The sequence below is a fragment of the Columba livia genome, chromosome 15 (genome assembly GCF_036013475.1).
Source record: "Columba livia isolate bColLiv1 breed racing homer chromosome 15, bColLiv1.pat.W.v2, whole genome shotgun sequence".
NCBI classification, from domain to species: Eukaryota; Metazoa; Chordata; class Aves; order Columbiformes; family Columbidae; genus Columba; species Columba livia.
The window spans coordinates 17210075-17227191 of record NC_088616.1 but is presented as its reverse complement, the minus strand read 5'-3'; the positions used below and the strand labels follow the sequence as shown (position 1 = coordinate 17227191).

At 44.9% G+C, this 17117-nt stretch overlaps 1 protein-coding gene across 1 annotated transcript in view; it reads right to left on the bottom strand.

Moving 5' to 3' along the window:
• BAIAP2L1 (BAR/IMD domain containing adaptor protein 2 like 1) overlaps window positions 1–17117 on the bottom strand; it is a 31473-nt gene that overhangs the window by 13192 nt on the left and 1164 nt on the right. The window contains exons 2-3 of the mRNA XM_065031617.1: window positions 8897–8972; window positions 8200–8286 (exon numbers count right to left, since the gene is read on the bottom strand). Coding sequence (XP_064887689.1) covers window positions 8200–8286; window positions 8897–8972 — 163 coding nt within the window. The remainder of the gene's footprint in view (window positions 1–8199; window positions 8287–8896; window positions 8973–17117) is intronic.

Below are 17117 nucleotides of genomic sequence, written 5' to 3'. Positions count from 1 at the left end.
CTCTTCAGACGTTTCCGGTCTCACGGACACGCAGAGGTGAGATGTCGCAGAGCGGGGACCCCGGGACACTGGGACACCGGGACACAGGGACCCCAGGACACCGGGACAAGGGGACCCCAGGACACTGGGACCCCGGGGCTGCGTGGGGAGCGGCTGCTGAGCCCCAGCGCGCTGCCCCCTCTCCCGGCCCACGCTCCTCAAGTGCGTCCCTCGTGCAAAAATACCTCCTAGCCCATGCACCTGGTTTTTATGCACGTGGTTTTTATGCATGTTTGACCCAAGGCAAAGCTGCATCTGCTCCAAGTGAAAAATCAAGCAGGGGAAGCAAAGAAGTAAACGAAACAAAACCGACTACAGCCTCTGTTTTTATCCAGTCAGATAAGGTCTCTCCAGCTACTTCAACAGAGTCCTCAGCTGCTTCAGTCTGCAGAAACTACCTTCTAGGTACAACATACCTTCTTCTATTGGAAGAAAAGGACCTTTTACAGCAAATGCTGTACACCACGTTCTGTGCTTCCCAAAAGATTTGCTTTATTTTGATATGTACATATTCGTATGTACATATATAGCATATACATCCAGATTCCTATCTACATCTCACTGCCAGCCTGTTCTGCTGCACCAGAGGCAAACAGCAGCAGGGAGAACCAGAAGAGGGAGGAGGGCCCGGCCAGCCGCAGCCGGTCGCTGTGGCGGCACAGACGAGGGACGGAGCACGGTCCACCCGCCCCGCGGCGGCACAGCGCCTCCCCTGCTCACCGCGTCTTCTGCCTAGCTCAGCACCAAATCACGCAATCATCTTCGCTTTCTCCTAAAACCTTGTTGGTGATCACATGAAAGAAAACAGCGCAAGACTGCATAGTGAAGTACTTCCCAATACATAAGACAGAATTAAAATAATGACTTTTCTTTAAACTTTGGTATATTTAAGTACTAAAGGATACAGAGAACTTCTCAGCTCTTTATAGCTCAGAAAGCCTATGACTGTTGATTAAAAAAGCCATATTTAGTTAAACCCAAGGATCAACTTGCTTTTTAAATACACTTTTCTTAGACTAAAATTAATGCCAAATTCCTTCAGGTTGACACAAGTGATTTTAAACTACAAAGTTCATACCATGCCCTACATGCTATAAAGTGGGCGATGAACGGTTCGTACATCAGCTGTTCCCAAGAGCGAGCACTTCAGAGATGACTGAGACCATCGCCGTGTCCAGTTACTCTGGGTTTGCTCTTGCTGTGATGCTCCTATCTCACAACTTTAAACAGCACAAAGATATTAGCTCCCATTATATTCTAAAGAGGAATGTGACTTTATTACAGTTTTAGCCAAGCTCAGCCTGCTGGTCTAATTCTCCTTCCTCTCCCAAGCTGTTTTGATCTCTTAGTCAAAAGAATTCGGAGATTACGATTTTTTAAACCTGCTGTATCATTGAACAGATGTTAATGAACATGAGATATTAATCTTGTTTCAGATGATTGGTAAGCATAGTGACTAGATTTTAATGTTAAAAAAGGAAAGGAAAGCATATGACACATAAATAATGCAGGAAAAGTGGCAAACTTGTTTTTCCACCCGTTACTCCGTTGCTAATATATATGAAGACTGCTGCAGGCTTTTTCTTTTTACTCAAACATATAAACCCACAATACATTAAGGTACGTTTGTCAGACTGTCTTTCATACGGCCTTGAACGCCTTATATACAACAGTTTTTCACACTTGAGCTGCAATGGTGCTAAACAAGCCACTTGTAATCCACATAGGTGAGGTGCAAAGAAAAGAGTTGACAACACAGCCACAAGCCTGGACTTGTCTGCGGGAGCCCTGCTGCTTCTAGCAGGGCGGTTCGGAACGATCACACACAGCCAGCTGCATTTTGAGCAGGACTGGAACAAACAAATCACACCGAACAGCAGAAACTGGAGCTCTTTATGGGTTTCCAGTACTAGAGAGGATAAATATGTAAGTTATCGTTATAAATGTTACATAGGTCTCAATAAAGTGCACGGAATCACTGCAGGTTTTACTGCAGCTCTGGCGCTGCCCCGCCAGCCCGCTGCACTAACACAGGCCGCCATCCGCCCGGACCGCGGGCACCCGCCGGCGAGGGGCAGGGCACGCTGTGCCGGGTCCGCACGGAGGATGAGAGACGGCTCCGCTACAGGAGACCCCGGTGAGGCCGAATCGTTCCAGTACAGGCAGAAAACCTTTAAGGATGTCCTTCAAGGGCTTTTTTATTCGCGCAAGCCTTTGAGGCACAGCATGGACATACCACGTCAGCCCACACTCACCGCAGGTGAGTGACACGGTGACAGGTTTCTCTTGCCCTTCTCTCTGGTTTTCTAATAGCACCGTGCCAAGTATTCCCCGCGGTTCATGAACGGTGACTTGCGGGAGCTTTTGCTGGGCCATTGGCAGGGCATGGGCTCATGAACATCTGAACAGCTGAAGTGATTCATGAATCAGTGAACAGACACAGCTTCCAAAGCTCTGCGAGAGATGGCCAGACAAACCACTACATGTGGAGTTAAGTTGTTCATATTTAAGAATCTAAGGCAGAAGTTGGTCTTTCTTCCAGAAGGCTTCTCTTACAGGTTTACATGTAGAATACTGAATGTCAAAAGCCACAGTATCAGTTCTAGAGAAAAACGTTTGTCAGCATGATTGTTTGGTTTGCTTGCACCTTAAAAATTACCCTGAAAAGCAGAAATATGAATAGCAGGAAGTTTCCGCTAATGCAGTTACTGCTTTCATCAGTAGAAATGTACCTAGAAAGGCTGGCTCACCTCCTTCCAGCTTTCTTAGAGCAGACTGGAGGTCTATACAGCACAAACCCAGAATGTTATTATCATATTAGAAGATACAAAACCTCACTCCTTAAAAAAACCCTAAAGCCACAACACACAATGACTTTGTATTTCCTTTTCAAGAGAGCTCTCTGCGTACTTTCCTTTTGTAAGTATGAAGCGGCTTCTTCCAATGCAGTTCCATTATGAATACAGTGGCAGAGCGTTTTACGGAGCTCCATAGGAAACCTGGCCGATGCACGACTGCTCCACCTGCAGCCGCTGAGCGGGGCTCCGGGGCCCCTCCGGCAGACCAGGGGCCCGCGGTCCCGCTGCACCCGCCTTCCAACACAGCCCGTTCCGAGAGCACAACCGACGCAGTGAGAGGAGAGAATGACACATCTCCGCTCTCCAGCCACAGGGGCCGGTGCTGGGCCGGGCGCAAGGTGTCATCTTTCTAAGACAAGGGAAACAGGACTCCAGCCGAAGGGGTCAGCTGATGTGCCAAAGGAAGCCCACAACAACAACTCCATCCCTCGCCCTGCTTTTCCTTTTTTTGGCTTTCCCAATAGTGAGAGACACTCAGTGCCACATCACAGGAGCCGCTCGGAAAAGTACCCACTCGAGTGGCAATTCTGCTTGTTAATTAGGAAGGAAATAGACAGTTTTGAATGGCAAATACTTGCAAGATAAGTGTTTTAAAAAGACGTTATTTTGTTATATTATGGTCTGATTGTCCATCAAGGAAATATGTTCTTTTGAGCAAAATAAGAATTTTCCAATTCAGTTCCAGACATTTTTCTGTATGTGTTGGCCACAAAGCTCACAGTTTCTGATGTACAAAAATCTCTCCTTTCTGCAAATAGAGATGAGGAGAGAGCAAAAAGTCCACAGGGATTCCCAGGTTTTGAACCATAAAACGCTTCCTGAAAAGAACACCCATGTTTCCACATTCTTACACTCCGGGCTGTAGGTGAGCGTACGCTCTGCAGACCTGCAGATCGGTTTGGACACAGGGAGACTGCTAAAACACGAGCCTATAACACAGAGCAATCGTTAAGTAAATTACCCATCATGGTCAGACTAGGGTAGAAATTTTCTCTCCTGATTTTCCTATGAACATGCTGAATTTCTGCAGTTTAGTTCCATTGGTCAAGACCATGCAATGTAATATTTTTCCTACAGTTTGGCTTTTTATAGTTTGACAAGCAGTGCATGATTTACACTTACTGGGTCTTGAGCAATAACCTATAGGGACAGACCCGTAATATAATTGTGGGCGACTGCTATAGATACTGTTGCTACACAGCAAACAAATTTGGACTTTACACGCCCGGTATCATAAATGAGTTGTAGTGACAACTACTGACAGAAGAAACATTCAGTGAGTGAGCAGGAAACGACCTCCTAACTCCTTGGAGAAGTGACGGCTACAAAGAGAGAGTTTATTGAAATTTAACACACCAGAAATCAATACGACAAAGCCTCACAAACCTGTGTTTTGGGCAAGAGAAAAAAAAATAGCAACACATCACGAAAGTGACTATCTTAGCACTGAGTGGTTTAGTGTCTGTGTGAAATTATTCTTAGTGCATTATTGAAATGCACTGACGTGGTGCGGTATGCTGGAATTTGAATAGTGTGAAATCTCAGCATTTTAAACGTGCAGTTTCACGTCTCCTACCTTTTCTCCTAGTGGGATTTCCAGCTTTCATATTGCAGAATAACCTGAACTACAGAAATGGAGGTTATGTTCCTAGAAGCTCTCGGCCACGACTGAGGGACTGCAAGCTTAGAAATGGAGGGAAATAGAAAGAACGTTGATCTAAATCAACTTGTTCTGCATTCATAATAGAATCATTATGAACAAGAGATATTCTTCTGCTTCCTCAACTTACTCATATGAAGTTATTCTGTACTAAAATAAAGCAGAGAGCTTCAACCAGACTTGAAAGGTACAGATGCTTAGTACAAAAGCTCAGAATCAGCTGGAATATCAGACTTGCATTGAATTCTCGTTTCCCCTCCTGCTCCTGTCTCACCCGACAGAAGAAAGCACTTCTGGCCTTTCAGTTTACTCTGCCCCACTTCCTCTCTGCTCTCTGCGCATTTTATTCTCTGCTTCAAAAACTTTCTTCCCTATTTCTTCTGCATTTCTATTTCTGCCCTGCCGCGCGCTTGGTGTCCCCTTCACCGTCTCATTGCAGGGAGACCACGTTCTGCGTTTCCTTACGAGAAGCAAAGGCTGACTGTGTTGTTGATACAAATCTTGACGTCACACGTGGCAGTAAATGTGCTGCAGGTCACCCAGCAGGTTTGGGTTTGAACCGTAAAATGACTCAGTGCGATATTCCCGTAAAGACTCTCCATAAATTCTCAATGATATTGTGTTTTAGCCACCTGAGCCTTGTAGTCCTTTCCTAACTAAGCGTAAGAAGTTAATGCAACACAACTGAATTTAGAATAATACATTATTTTTCATCTGCCACTACTAGAGGTGAAGTTGCTACAGGAAAGACCTGAAACCTTCGTTCCTGCCTCATTCCCCTGTTTGTTATTCAGAAAACTCATTTTAATATGAACTGTATCTGCAAAAGTTATAGTTTGATACACTAACTGTTAGAGAAGGGGGAAAGCGGGGAATCCTGGTCTAACACCTTATTTTACAGCCAAAAAGTATGTGCTGGCTGATGGGTGACACGCAAAGCAAGAGGAGGAGTGAGTACTTTTAAGATGAGTCAAAGGTAATTAATTGGCAGAGATGCCCTCCCTTCATTTCTGCTGCAGATGGGAGGAGGTTAGGAAAAAACCCGACCCACAGCCCCATGGATTCCCGACCACTATGAAGTCCACAAGCCAATTGTCCTGGCTGTGGTTAAACTCGCAAGCCATGGAGGGCCCAGTTTAAATATTTACTTTGGATGTTTCCATTTTTTATTACTCAGAGGAGAAAAACCCTACATTTTGCGGTTTTCCAAAGACCTACAGAGTGGAAATCCAGACCGCAGTACCTCGGGTTGCGCTCAGGTGCTAAAGCGTTCCAAGCCACTTTAGAACTTTGCCATTGTTCGTTAATCTAATTAATTGTGAAAAGCCAGGATAATGTCTTTAATGTTAAAAATACAATGATCTCCTACTGACCTCTGTGGGAATGTTGCTATTGATTCAAGTTAATACAGGATACAGGAAGAGGCCTTCTAATTTGAAACAAGGGAAAGGTAAAAAGCTACAGAGATGTTCTAAACAGACTTGGATACAGATACCACACCACACGTGAAATCACAGAAACTGCTGCTCTCTGCTTCTTGGCCAGTGCCCTCTGGAGAGCTGCTGTACGACGAGCCAGCGAGTCAGCTCCCTCGCCGCTCCAGAACGTTCCAGAGCAGCCGCTCACAGGCACATCCCGAAACTGAACCCACTGCTGATCTCCGCTCTGCAAAAACCAGAGCGCACGGTGCGCAGAGCCGGGTTTGGCGGCTCTGAAGGAGCTCCCGGGGGCTGGGCCCGCGGTACCTGCCCGTATCACAGTCCGCAGGGGAGCAAATCCCGCCCCGTGTGGCCTGCTCCTTACGCAGCTGGCTCTGTTCAGCACGCATCTTCATGCTTTTCAAATACTGGAAGGTATAGTAAATAGTTTTTTCTTTCTAAGCCAAGATACTTTTGAAGACATTGGGGTGTATCGTGTTTCTTTGCTAAACAGTTCAGTATCGTAGTGCAGCTTCCGAACTACTCAGACGTTCTCAAGAAAATGCAAGTGATCTGTCATAGAGTCCTAACCACGTTATCCTACCTCTTCCCATGTTCATGGACTTCTCTTATTCCTAATTACGCTCTCTGTTGGTGAGAACGCTGGAAGAAACCCAGAGTTGCTGTTTTCCTTAAGAAAATGTTTTTCTGCTGTAGAGGTTTAAGTAGAAGATGAACAGGAGCCGTGGCACAGGCCCGACCCTGAAGAAAGCCACGTTTTCTCAATACGATATCAAGAAAAAGGTTTATAATTGTGGGGAAGAATTAATACTTACACAAAAATATATTTTCAGCCATAATACTGTATTGTCCCCAATAACAGAGAAAACCAGTTATTTCCAGAACTCAGCTCGAGACTACCCAATGACGTTTTCAAACAAGCAGATAATATCCCAGTCGTACGAAGTTCAATAAATATATTATTTCCATGCATTTGACCAACTGCATGATTGCAAAAATTGTAATTGTGCATGTGTGGATATTTTTAAAAGGCTCTGCACGGTTATTGCTTTTAACTTGCTCATGCTTCTGTTGTACAGCGTGAAAGCAGCCAGCCCGCGTGCTGCACCAGCCTGCACTGCAAACACCGCGAGCGGCGCTGGGGCTGTTTGCTCTGGCTGTTTGCTGTTCTGCCGCTCCCAGCCTCCAACAAGGCACGTGGCGCTCCCCGAGGCGCCCTCGCAACCAACCACGGCGTGTGTGCAGGTGCCGCCGTCCAAGGAGAGTCCTTCCCCTCAGTTCTGCTCCAGCAGAACCATTGGAAACCGTTCACTAAAAACAACCTGCTACATCAGCTGAGTTAATGTACTGTCGTGAGTCCCAGGAGCAGATGCGTGTTACACCACAGAAAGAATCCTACAGTGCCCATAAGCGAAAGTTCAGAGCCAAGATGCTTTATCAAGTTGTTTTTGTCAAAAAGCTTTAAACAAATGTTTCCTCTTTGTGGTACAGGTTCTACTTCTTCACTTTGTAGCCATGTTAGAAACTTTTGTCAGAAATATTACACTTGGATGACACCTTCGCTTGTGCAGAGTGAGCATTGTCATTTCACTGTCAGCCGAAGGAGAACAAAATCAAGTGCTGACGACAATCTTTTAAAAATTCAGTAATTATTTTCAGGAAAGTACAGAACTTAATTTTACATTAACGTAAATGTTCTACATCTTCGACTCTACACTTTCTCTTTCAAAAGCTCAACTAGAAAAGCAATACAATGCAGAGAACCCTAGTGATGTATGTGATCAGAGCTGGTGAAGCAGAGCTAAGCTCTGCACAAGGGAACTCACCCAGAACATGGTTCCAGACAGAGCTGCTGTCACACACCGGGACTGCTCACATGGGTGTTCTTACACAAACCATTCAACATTCATCTCTGCTAAAAATCAAGCTACACATTTTTCCATATTTATGTATTATGTGAAGTTAAAAAATACATGCTTTTGAACTCATAGAAATATATTCACAAAAGTTAAAAAAGGTGATTTAGCCAAAGCACTACTTCTTGAGAAAGAATATGCCTTAAAGGTATCTAATCCCTTCCACGCGTTATTTAAGAGTAAACCACTGTTCCCAATCCTCTCCACATCTGTTCTGTGAACTGCCAGCAGGAAAAGAAACACGGTTTATACTGTGAAGTAATTTTGAAAAATGAGATTTCACTTACCTAATTCTTTAGAAACTGGAGAATCAGCTGATATATCCCCAATCTTCGCAAGGCTATCGTAATACGCTCTTCCAGCCACCACCATGGCTGAGGGGGAGAAAAGCAGTTGTTTAAAATCAAATCAAAGTATTTTCCATTTCCATGTGAGCAACCAAATTACAAAAAGTGTGAGAGACTCAGTCCGTAGATTCAGATGGATCCATCCCGATTTTGACTCATTAAAAGGGCACCAGCGGGTTTAGTACGGATAAGGAAAAGAATCAACCCAGTCCCACAACCCTTCGTCCCTTGAGCCGTTCTGTCCACAGGAACACTTGGGCAGTGATGTGCACAGGGCAGCGGGAACGGGCCTAGGGATGGGAAATACTTTTGGAAGATATTTCCAGGGAAAAAAAGAGAATATTTAATTTACGTAACTTGGTATTTTTCCATTTATATTATTATTCTGACGTGGGTTATCTACACCGTATGTTCAGTTTATTCTGCAGTAGCTCTGTGCCTAAGTGTTTGGGACCCAGCTTCTGCAGGACACTGAAAATCAAGCGAGAGAAAGTACATGTGGTTGGGTGTTTGCGCCTTTTTTGGTTTTTTTCACTGAATTAAACACATCCAAAGTTCCACTTGGAAATTAAGTTTATACTCAACCAATATCCAATATGCATATTCTGATGAAAACTATTCTAACATTAGCACTTACCATTAACAGCTTTTTCATAGTTCTTCCCCAGGTTTATTAAATTCCTCAGTCCTGGATTGAACTGCTCCATCACATTCTAGAGAACAGAAAACAGAGTTTGCGTTACGACCATGGCAGTTCCGCGGCGGATGGAAGCACCTGCCCCAGCTCACCGGCGCCTGGCTTACGTTTATGGGCACCGCGCACACCTGACGAGCCTGTGGGTGGGTGAGAAACGAGACTTGGGAGGAAGGGAAGAGCAAAGGACGGAGGGGAGAAGAAACGGAGCATTTCGGATCAACGAACAGGAAAAACAGGTAAACTATTTCAATGGGTAAAAAGGGATCTGGCTGTTCATAACACAAAAGGATGTGCGGTGTGTGATCAAGTTTGCACAGATCCTTCTGTTACAGTAGGTGATGGTGACATAACAACATGACAAAACCCTTCATCCACTGATTGTTCTATACAGTCAGACAATAACAAGAACTTTCTGACAACGGATCAAGATTTGAGTTCTTTCCCCCCACCCCCACTGGAAAAGAAATAATAATGCTGGGAAAAGGAAAAAATGAAATCAATTCACCACATATCTGAACAGGGGAAGAATAAGCACTTTATTCATCTTTCTAAGCATCAGAGAGCATTTAGGAAAACTAGCTGGGTATTCTTGTTGTTTGTTTGGGTTTAGTTTTGCAATTCTGCATTTGATGGTGTGAAGCTGTAGTTCTTTTAGAACGAAGGTGAAAATTATGACCTTATTTAAATAGAAGGAGGGGAAAAAAATCCAGTGCAGCTGCTCTGGCTGTGAAATACAATTACTGGCTGAAATAACCCGAATCTGAAGTGCAGCAGCTCCACGCATGACTGCTCTCGCACCCGGCACATTCTGTAAGCTGATGAGGTGGGAGAACTGTGACCAGTAGTTTCATAGCGCAAGAAAACAGTCACACCATTATACAGAAAAGTTTCAAGTGTGTCAAAAGTAGAAAAGAAGTTAAGCCATGAAGTACGAATCCAAATCTGAACTTGTTTGAAGAAGAAGAGAAGTCTTGTCCACGCCCCAAAGGAAAGGCAGCGCAGGTCTGGGGAGCCCTGCTCGCAGCAGAGCCGCAGCTTCCCCGTGCTGCCAGAGCCAGGAACCCTCCTCCCGCCCCAAATCAGTATCCCAGACTTACTGCTATCTTGTTATAGGCACCGACGAAAGAGAAATGCTGACATGCGGATATAGATGCAGCAGTTACTCCCTTTAAGACGTCTGAACACATGTAGCATAGACAGCGGTATTCCAAAATACCGCATGTTGCAACTGACTTTTAAACAATGCTACAGAAGTTGGCAAGAGCTCCCTGAGCTGCCCTTGTTTGCTGGTTTCTTGGTTTCTTCAGGTGGAATTGCTTGTCTGAGTTAAGGACACAGCATGTTTGCTTAACAAAACCCCTCTGTGTGTACGTAAATAGCTACCTCTGAACAAGTACTCTAGAATTTGCAGTATATGCTTGGTCATTGAATAGTCAAGTAACCACAACGTCCTAACCCTTTCTTTCGTCTCTTCCATCAGTTACACCACTTCAGATAACACCAGCTGCTAAGTCTCAGGAACAATTTGATAAATTTATGTTTAAAAGAAAATATTCACTAATACAAGCCCTATATTTCCTTTAAAGTTTTTGCAGATTCTAGACCTTCTTTTCCCAGAGTCTTCCTAACAAACCTCAGCTGTGACATTACCCTGCGAACCTGTACAGTCATGGAAGGAAGATCATGAGAGACCTGAAGCCGCCGTTCTGTCATTCTTACTGTTTTATGACAATATTTTATGACACAACTGACATCTTTCTAGCTACTGTTCACACAGCAGAACTTGCAACCGAAGGAATTCAAACCAGACACGTTCTGTTTATAAGAAACACAAGACACGGGACAAGTGCAACAGAGTCAAGCTTTTGTCTGTTATACTGCTAACAGAACGAAAATATTCATGTTTAGTACATACGTGGACCCGAAAGAACAGAACCACCATCCTATTTCTCTTACTTTCAGGCAAGGTCACTCAGACTGAACTTTATTATTATTTTTCAAATAAGGTGCTATACCTGAATTCCAGCCAATTTAAAAAGTGAAGGGTTAACTCCAGATTTCACCAGTTTTAACAATCATATTGAGTAAAAAATGTAGATATTAAATACACGTATATATATAAAAAACTACTAGGTTCTGAAACAGGTATAGTATACATGAGATCAAAACCAGCCAGCAAACAACAATAGCCAGCCCCACTGCCTCCATTGTACAAATTAAATGCAACTGGAAGTGTTTTGTGGTCCCTACTACTAAACTCTTACCCACCAAACGCGATCACTGCAAGCGAATTACTTATTGTCCCCGGGCCCTTGATCTGTGTTAACTCACAAACCACATCCAGAAACCATTTGGGAAGGTATGTTTCACAGGAGCCAACAATGCCAAGGGCTATTGTGACGACTCCACGGGATGATTTTCCGGCTCCGGAGCCTGGGAACACCCCTGCCCGGCTCCGCAACCGCTGCCGAGGAGCCGAGGCCGTGCGGCCGCAAGGCTGCTGTTCCGAGCCTTCAGTCTCGTCCTGTTCCAACTTCTTGCCATTTCTTCCCAGCAGTATTAAATATAATCTCTGTTGGTGTATATGGAATCAGCAAATCATAAGGAAAAAAAGGGGTGAATGAGGGTATTATGCTGGGATATAGAGCCCTGTATGTCGAGGATACGAGGGAGAGGAAAGGTGTACGTGATGCAGAAACCGTGCGTGTGCACGGGCAGCAAGAATCCCAGCGCCACCTTGAATACTGAAAAGGATTTTCTTGACAGACAGACCCTGTCCCTGCTTACCCTGCTCCTCACAACAAGAACTTCCAGGGTAAAGCCGTTACTGCTGCTTACCCCAAAATTCTAATGGTAACATGATACCTATTGGTCAGGAAATACTGATTTTCTTAATGATTCAGGGGCTAAGATTCCAGTTCTTGTGACCTCTTCTAATCCAGATTTCAAACAGAGAACAGTGAGTGCTCCCATGCCAGCTGCTGTCACTGAGGAGGAACCATGAGGAGCGCCAACGCCCTCGGCAGCTCCGGCTCCGCAGCCAGAGCCGCAGCTCTCCATTCACCGGGGCCTCGGCACACACCGGACACAGCGCACGCTGCGCAAACACAACGGCTCTGCTCAAACAGCGCCGTGGAACAGCTCCAGCACATCGCATCTGCTCCGCGTGCGTAAAGCTGCTGGGAAACATGGAGGAACAATTTATAGCTCGGTGCCTTCAGCAGCTGGAAGGCGTACAACTAGGGATCTTTTCTCCATCAGACCACGCCGCCTCTGGAAGGTTTTCAGCCCTCACGCTGCCACAGTGGTTGATTGTTAGCAGGAGCGTCTGCACCGTCTCTAGACGTGAACGCCCGAGAAGCAGCAAAAACCTTCGCAATGGAAATTCCCCTTGGAACGGGCTGGTTTGAGCCAGGGAATGGTGAGCTGATCTCACGGCGCTGAGCGGGCCCGTCTGCTTTCCTGCTAAGGGTTTGTGTTTGACACAAAGACTTTGCTTTTCCCTCTCCCCCCGAACAAGATGATCTAATGAAATAATCCCTAGATTATTCTCCTCTTTTCAACATCAGCAAGAAGCACAGTATGTATTTTTACATTTCTACTGAAGACTATCTTCTAAAAGCAAACAAAAACCTGGCTGTGCTTCTGTGCTCATTTTATACAGTTAACCACTGTTGCTGTCCAGGAAGAGACATCCAGAGAACTTTCTGAAAAAGGGAACCGTCACCGGCAGCTCCCGCTTCAGGATCAGGTACAACTAATATTGCCAAGACGTTTCGGATCCGTTAAAACGATTGGAATATTTTGTTCATCTTCAGAAGTAATAGCGGAAAGAAAGCCCCTCAGAAATCTATTTTGTAACTATATATTTTCCGATGATGTCTTACAGTTTTATAGTTTCCCTCATTTGCAGTCTAAAGGAAAGATCATGAAGATGAGCGGGTCTGAACTCCAGCGCAAAAGTGCAAGTCATCTCTTAAAGCTGGACTGAGAACTTCCAAAATAAGAGCAGAGACAGACGAACAGACAATTTCTGACCAAGAGCACCGCTAATTGAAAATTGTCAAAAGTCTCAGAAAAATACCGCAATCCTGCTATCTGCCACGCTGTACAGTCGTGGGGATAAACCCTTGTTTTAATCCCAACAGACATGACAAAGTAAGAAAACCACTGGGGGATACACAGTAGTTCACAACACATCATCTGCCTGTGCAGCGAGGAACACGGACTCAGCGGCCTAATTGTCAGTCTGGTGTCCTATATTCTAGTGACACACTACCTCTCACGAACAGAGTAATTAACTAGAAAAGGAGGCACATGATCAGATCCTACAGCTTTCTATTATTTAGGATGAATGGAAATAAAGGGAGACACTTTCCAAATAGACAACTGGAAACATCTTTTTATACAGAGAATTTTGGAGTTGGCAAAAGTGACATTCCAAGAAAAGGCATAAGAAAACCCTATTTTGGTCATTCGAGTCACTAAATCCTGCTGTAATCCGGTCTGAAAGTTGCTGTGTGCCTTTCCGCACACAAACCCAACGGGAGTCACCCCGAGGAGCGGCCTGCGGGGGAACCGGCCTGCGCTTCCACTCGGGTATAGGGCCTATACCTTCCGCAGTGCCTGACGGTCACATAAACAACGTTAATCTTCAAAACAAATGACAGCCATTGTAAAAGTGCCTTCCTGTAAATGCTCAGCTTTGCTTTTTACTTAAAGACACACCTCGCAGAACAATAGCTCAGCAGGTGTGAATACAACTGAACAATGCATAGACTCCCTGTAGTTTCAAGTTTACATCCTGCAGGCGCTTTTGCAAGAGCAGGTAACAATGTATTTGGGCAGAAATCTGAAATGATAAAACTAGCACAGAAAAGCAGATCTTGATGTCTAATGTGAACTCATATTACCATCACTATAGCTATTCATAGCTAACCTTTCTATAGCACTAATAATTTAGTTTAAATTCTTACTCCTCAATTTGGAAGACAGCAAAACTAAGTTTTTGGGAGAAGTCTAGTGTTGCTACACTGTACCTGAGAACCCCCCAGAGAGCACTTTGTGCACTACTGATTTCATGTCCTTTAGCGTTTGAAATCCACAGTGCAGTTTTCAGAGGGCTTGATTAAGCCCCCAGGACATCTGGCATTAAGCTATCTCAGTTTTAAGTTATTTTTTTCCATTCTGTTAAACCCGTTCTAAAAAAACATAAAGCTAAATCAGGACACCAGTGTTCATTCAAAAAGACTAATTCTGATGACTAATTATTACTCAGCTTGATGGAACATTTCTTCTTTAAGAGAAATACTAACACATCATCCATCAGTGTGCTACAAATACAAAGTTTTCAGGTTATGAACACACGGGCCAAGAGACTCTCAGCAGCCATCACGCTAAGTAAGGTCAAAACACATCATTTGCACCCAGATAGAACTGGGCTTTAAACACACGCCAACGCTCAAAACCTCTTTCCCTACATTAGGGGAAATTTCTATCTCAGTGGTGCAAACCAACAGCCTTACTGCAGCGTGTGCTGGGACTAGAGGTGCATTTTAATTTGGGTAAACAAGTCTGGTAGTTTAATCTAATTGCAAGCCTTTTTAAAACATGGAAACACAGTAGTTAGGGCTTTAAACTGAATTTATCCAATACATTTCCTCGATAAAACAATGTAGCCTAGCAAAAGAATTCCACATGCCCCTGTAGAGAATGCATGCCCCTCAGGGGAACACGGCACTCCATCAAACACAGTTTTGTGGCTTTAGTTTGTTTGGGTTTGTTTTGTGGAACTTTGTTCATTTGTTTTTTAAACAGTCTAATCATACACTTCAGTTGATTATCAGAATTTCTGTGCAAGATTTACTTGAATGCAGAGAAATACATCTTTAAAATCCAAGACTACCAATACTGATGAATTACAGCCATCACGCTATTATCAAGAGCTCCGGAAACCTCAGACCACAGGAGCGATTTGTGAGCCGCCTGCCCGGCCCGAGACATGCGGACGGACGGACAGGTCTGTGGCGCAGTGCTTCCCTGCTTCGCCCCCCTGCCCCTGCACCGTGCGGATCCCAAATGGTTTCCCCCATATACAGCAGATAAAATGAACCTGTACGAGCCGCAGTAATGCACCAAGATGTAACAGCGTTCCTGGCTGACAGTGTATGTGCGAGGGTGGCAATGTCCCGGGCAGGGCAGCATGTCACACTGCTGCGGGACATCCCGGGCAGGGCAGCGTGTCACGGCGCTGCGGGATGTCCCGGGCAGGGCAGCACGTCACACCGCTGCGGGACGTCCCGGGCAGGGCAGCGCGTCACACCGCTGCGGGACGTCCCGGGCAGGGCAGCGCGTCACACCGCTGCGGGACGTCCCGGGCAGGGCAGCGTGTCACGGCGCTGCGGGACGTCCCGGGCAGGGCAGCGTGTCACGGCGCTGCGGGACGTCCCGGGCAGGGCAGCACGTCACCAGCGAACCCTCAGCAGGGCCCTGGCAAAGGGCGGCTCTGAGCGTAGTCATCGGCTCCCACACCCTTGGGATGCATTTTGCACGTGCCATTCCGATCATGCATTGAAGTGACTCTTCAGGTATTACATAAAGAGTAAATGTCAGCCTTGATGTTTGTGTTTGCACACACACACATTATTTGTGGATTATGTTGTTTATTTAGTCAGGTTAGCTAAAAAATGTTGAGGTATTTGCTTTCCAATGTTGTTGCCAACAAAAAAGGTGAATAACATAAAAACATGAGGGCATTACGTAGCAACCTGATGACTTCTGTAAGTATATTTTGAAGCTTTGTATAACACGGGTTACTATGTATTTAATAAATCCAGTGGATTAGCACTGTAAGTAAGAAAAGCAATGGAAAACAGACCAGCAAGGTATTTCATTTTCTATTATTTTTTTCCAGGTCACTCAAAAATGGCTTTTTTTTTGAGAAGTCAGAAGCCTGTGTTTAGTCCCGAGGCACACAGATGCCAGCACTGCACTGAACTGGCTTCCCCAGACTAAGCCTTTCTTCTCATTGGTAAGGGAAGCACAAGCACCATCATCCAGCCCAGCGCAGCGTTTCACGCACCGTGCTGCTAGGACGGCACACAACAAGAGCAGAGTTCACGAGCATTCTAAAGCAGAGGAGAGCACGGCACAAAGAGGTGTTCATTTGTTTTAGATGAGGGAGCCGTGATCACAGTCACAGCAAGTGCTGAATACGCAGCCTACTGCTCTCTGCCCTTAAGCATTTCCAAGATTTTAACTTTGATATAGAAATAACTGCTCTAAAGTAGCCCCAGAGTCCACTCTCGATCTGAAGCAGCCTTTATACCTTATCTGGCTAAAGTTTCCATTTGCAATGAGGGCAGGGCAGGAGGTTTCCAGGCCTGTGAGTACCAGCTATGTGATGCAACATACCAGACCTCTCAAAATACCCACAGAGAAGACGTTTCATCACACCCTCAACATTAACTGTGCAGTACTGTGTTTTTGCTGGTTGTTTCAGCCTTAAGTATCCCTTTGAATTAGTTGAAAAAACAAAAGGGTAAACTTTCCCAGGAAATAAGTACGGAGTAACAGGGAAGGTTTTGTTTATTTAGAGGTCTGTCCTTCCTTTAAAGCCTATTCTATATTATATCCATTAAAACACACAAGAGATTTGCTTCCCTCTCCTCTGTCAAACTGTTGTAGCTACATTCTGGAAGTCCACAGACAGGGCAGGACGTTCCTTTGTTGGCACAGCCCTGAACAGTCACCTGCCCAGGTGTCTCTTCCGCGAGCCTGTATTTACAGGCTGCTCTTCTGGGAAACAGGAATTCATGTTTGCTTATGGCCTTGCTGTGAACGTAACTGATACCAAAAAGCACCAGACCGTTGAAGACGACCTGCACCGACTATAGAGGACAAAATTTATAGCCAGGTCATCTCCATTTTTTTTCTGTAGTTCTACATGAATTTGATATCTAAGTCCAAACAAAGTAAACATCAAATACAACGTCAATATACATGGGCTACTTGAAGGAGTAAAGTTGACTTAAGTGTGTTAGAGAACAAAAAACCTAACAGCAAAATACGCCAGAAAACGCTTTTACAGAGCTTTAAACGATAACATGATCAGAAATATGAAAACATTCGACGGTAAACCAGTAGGATTTAGTAAATTGCA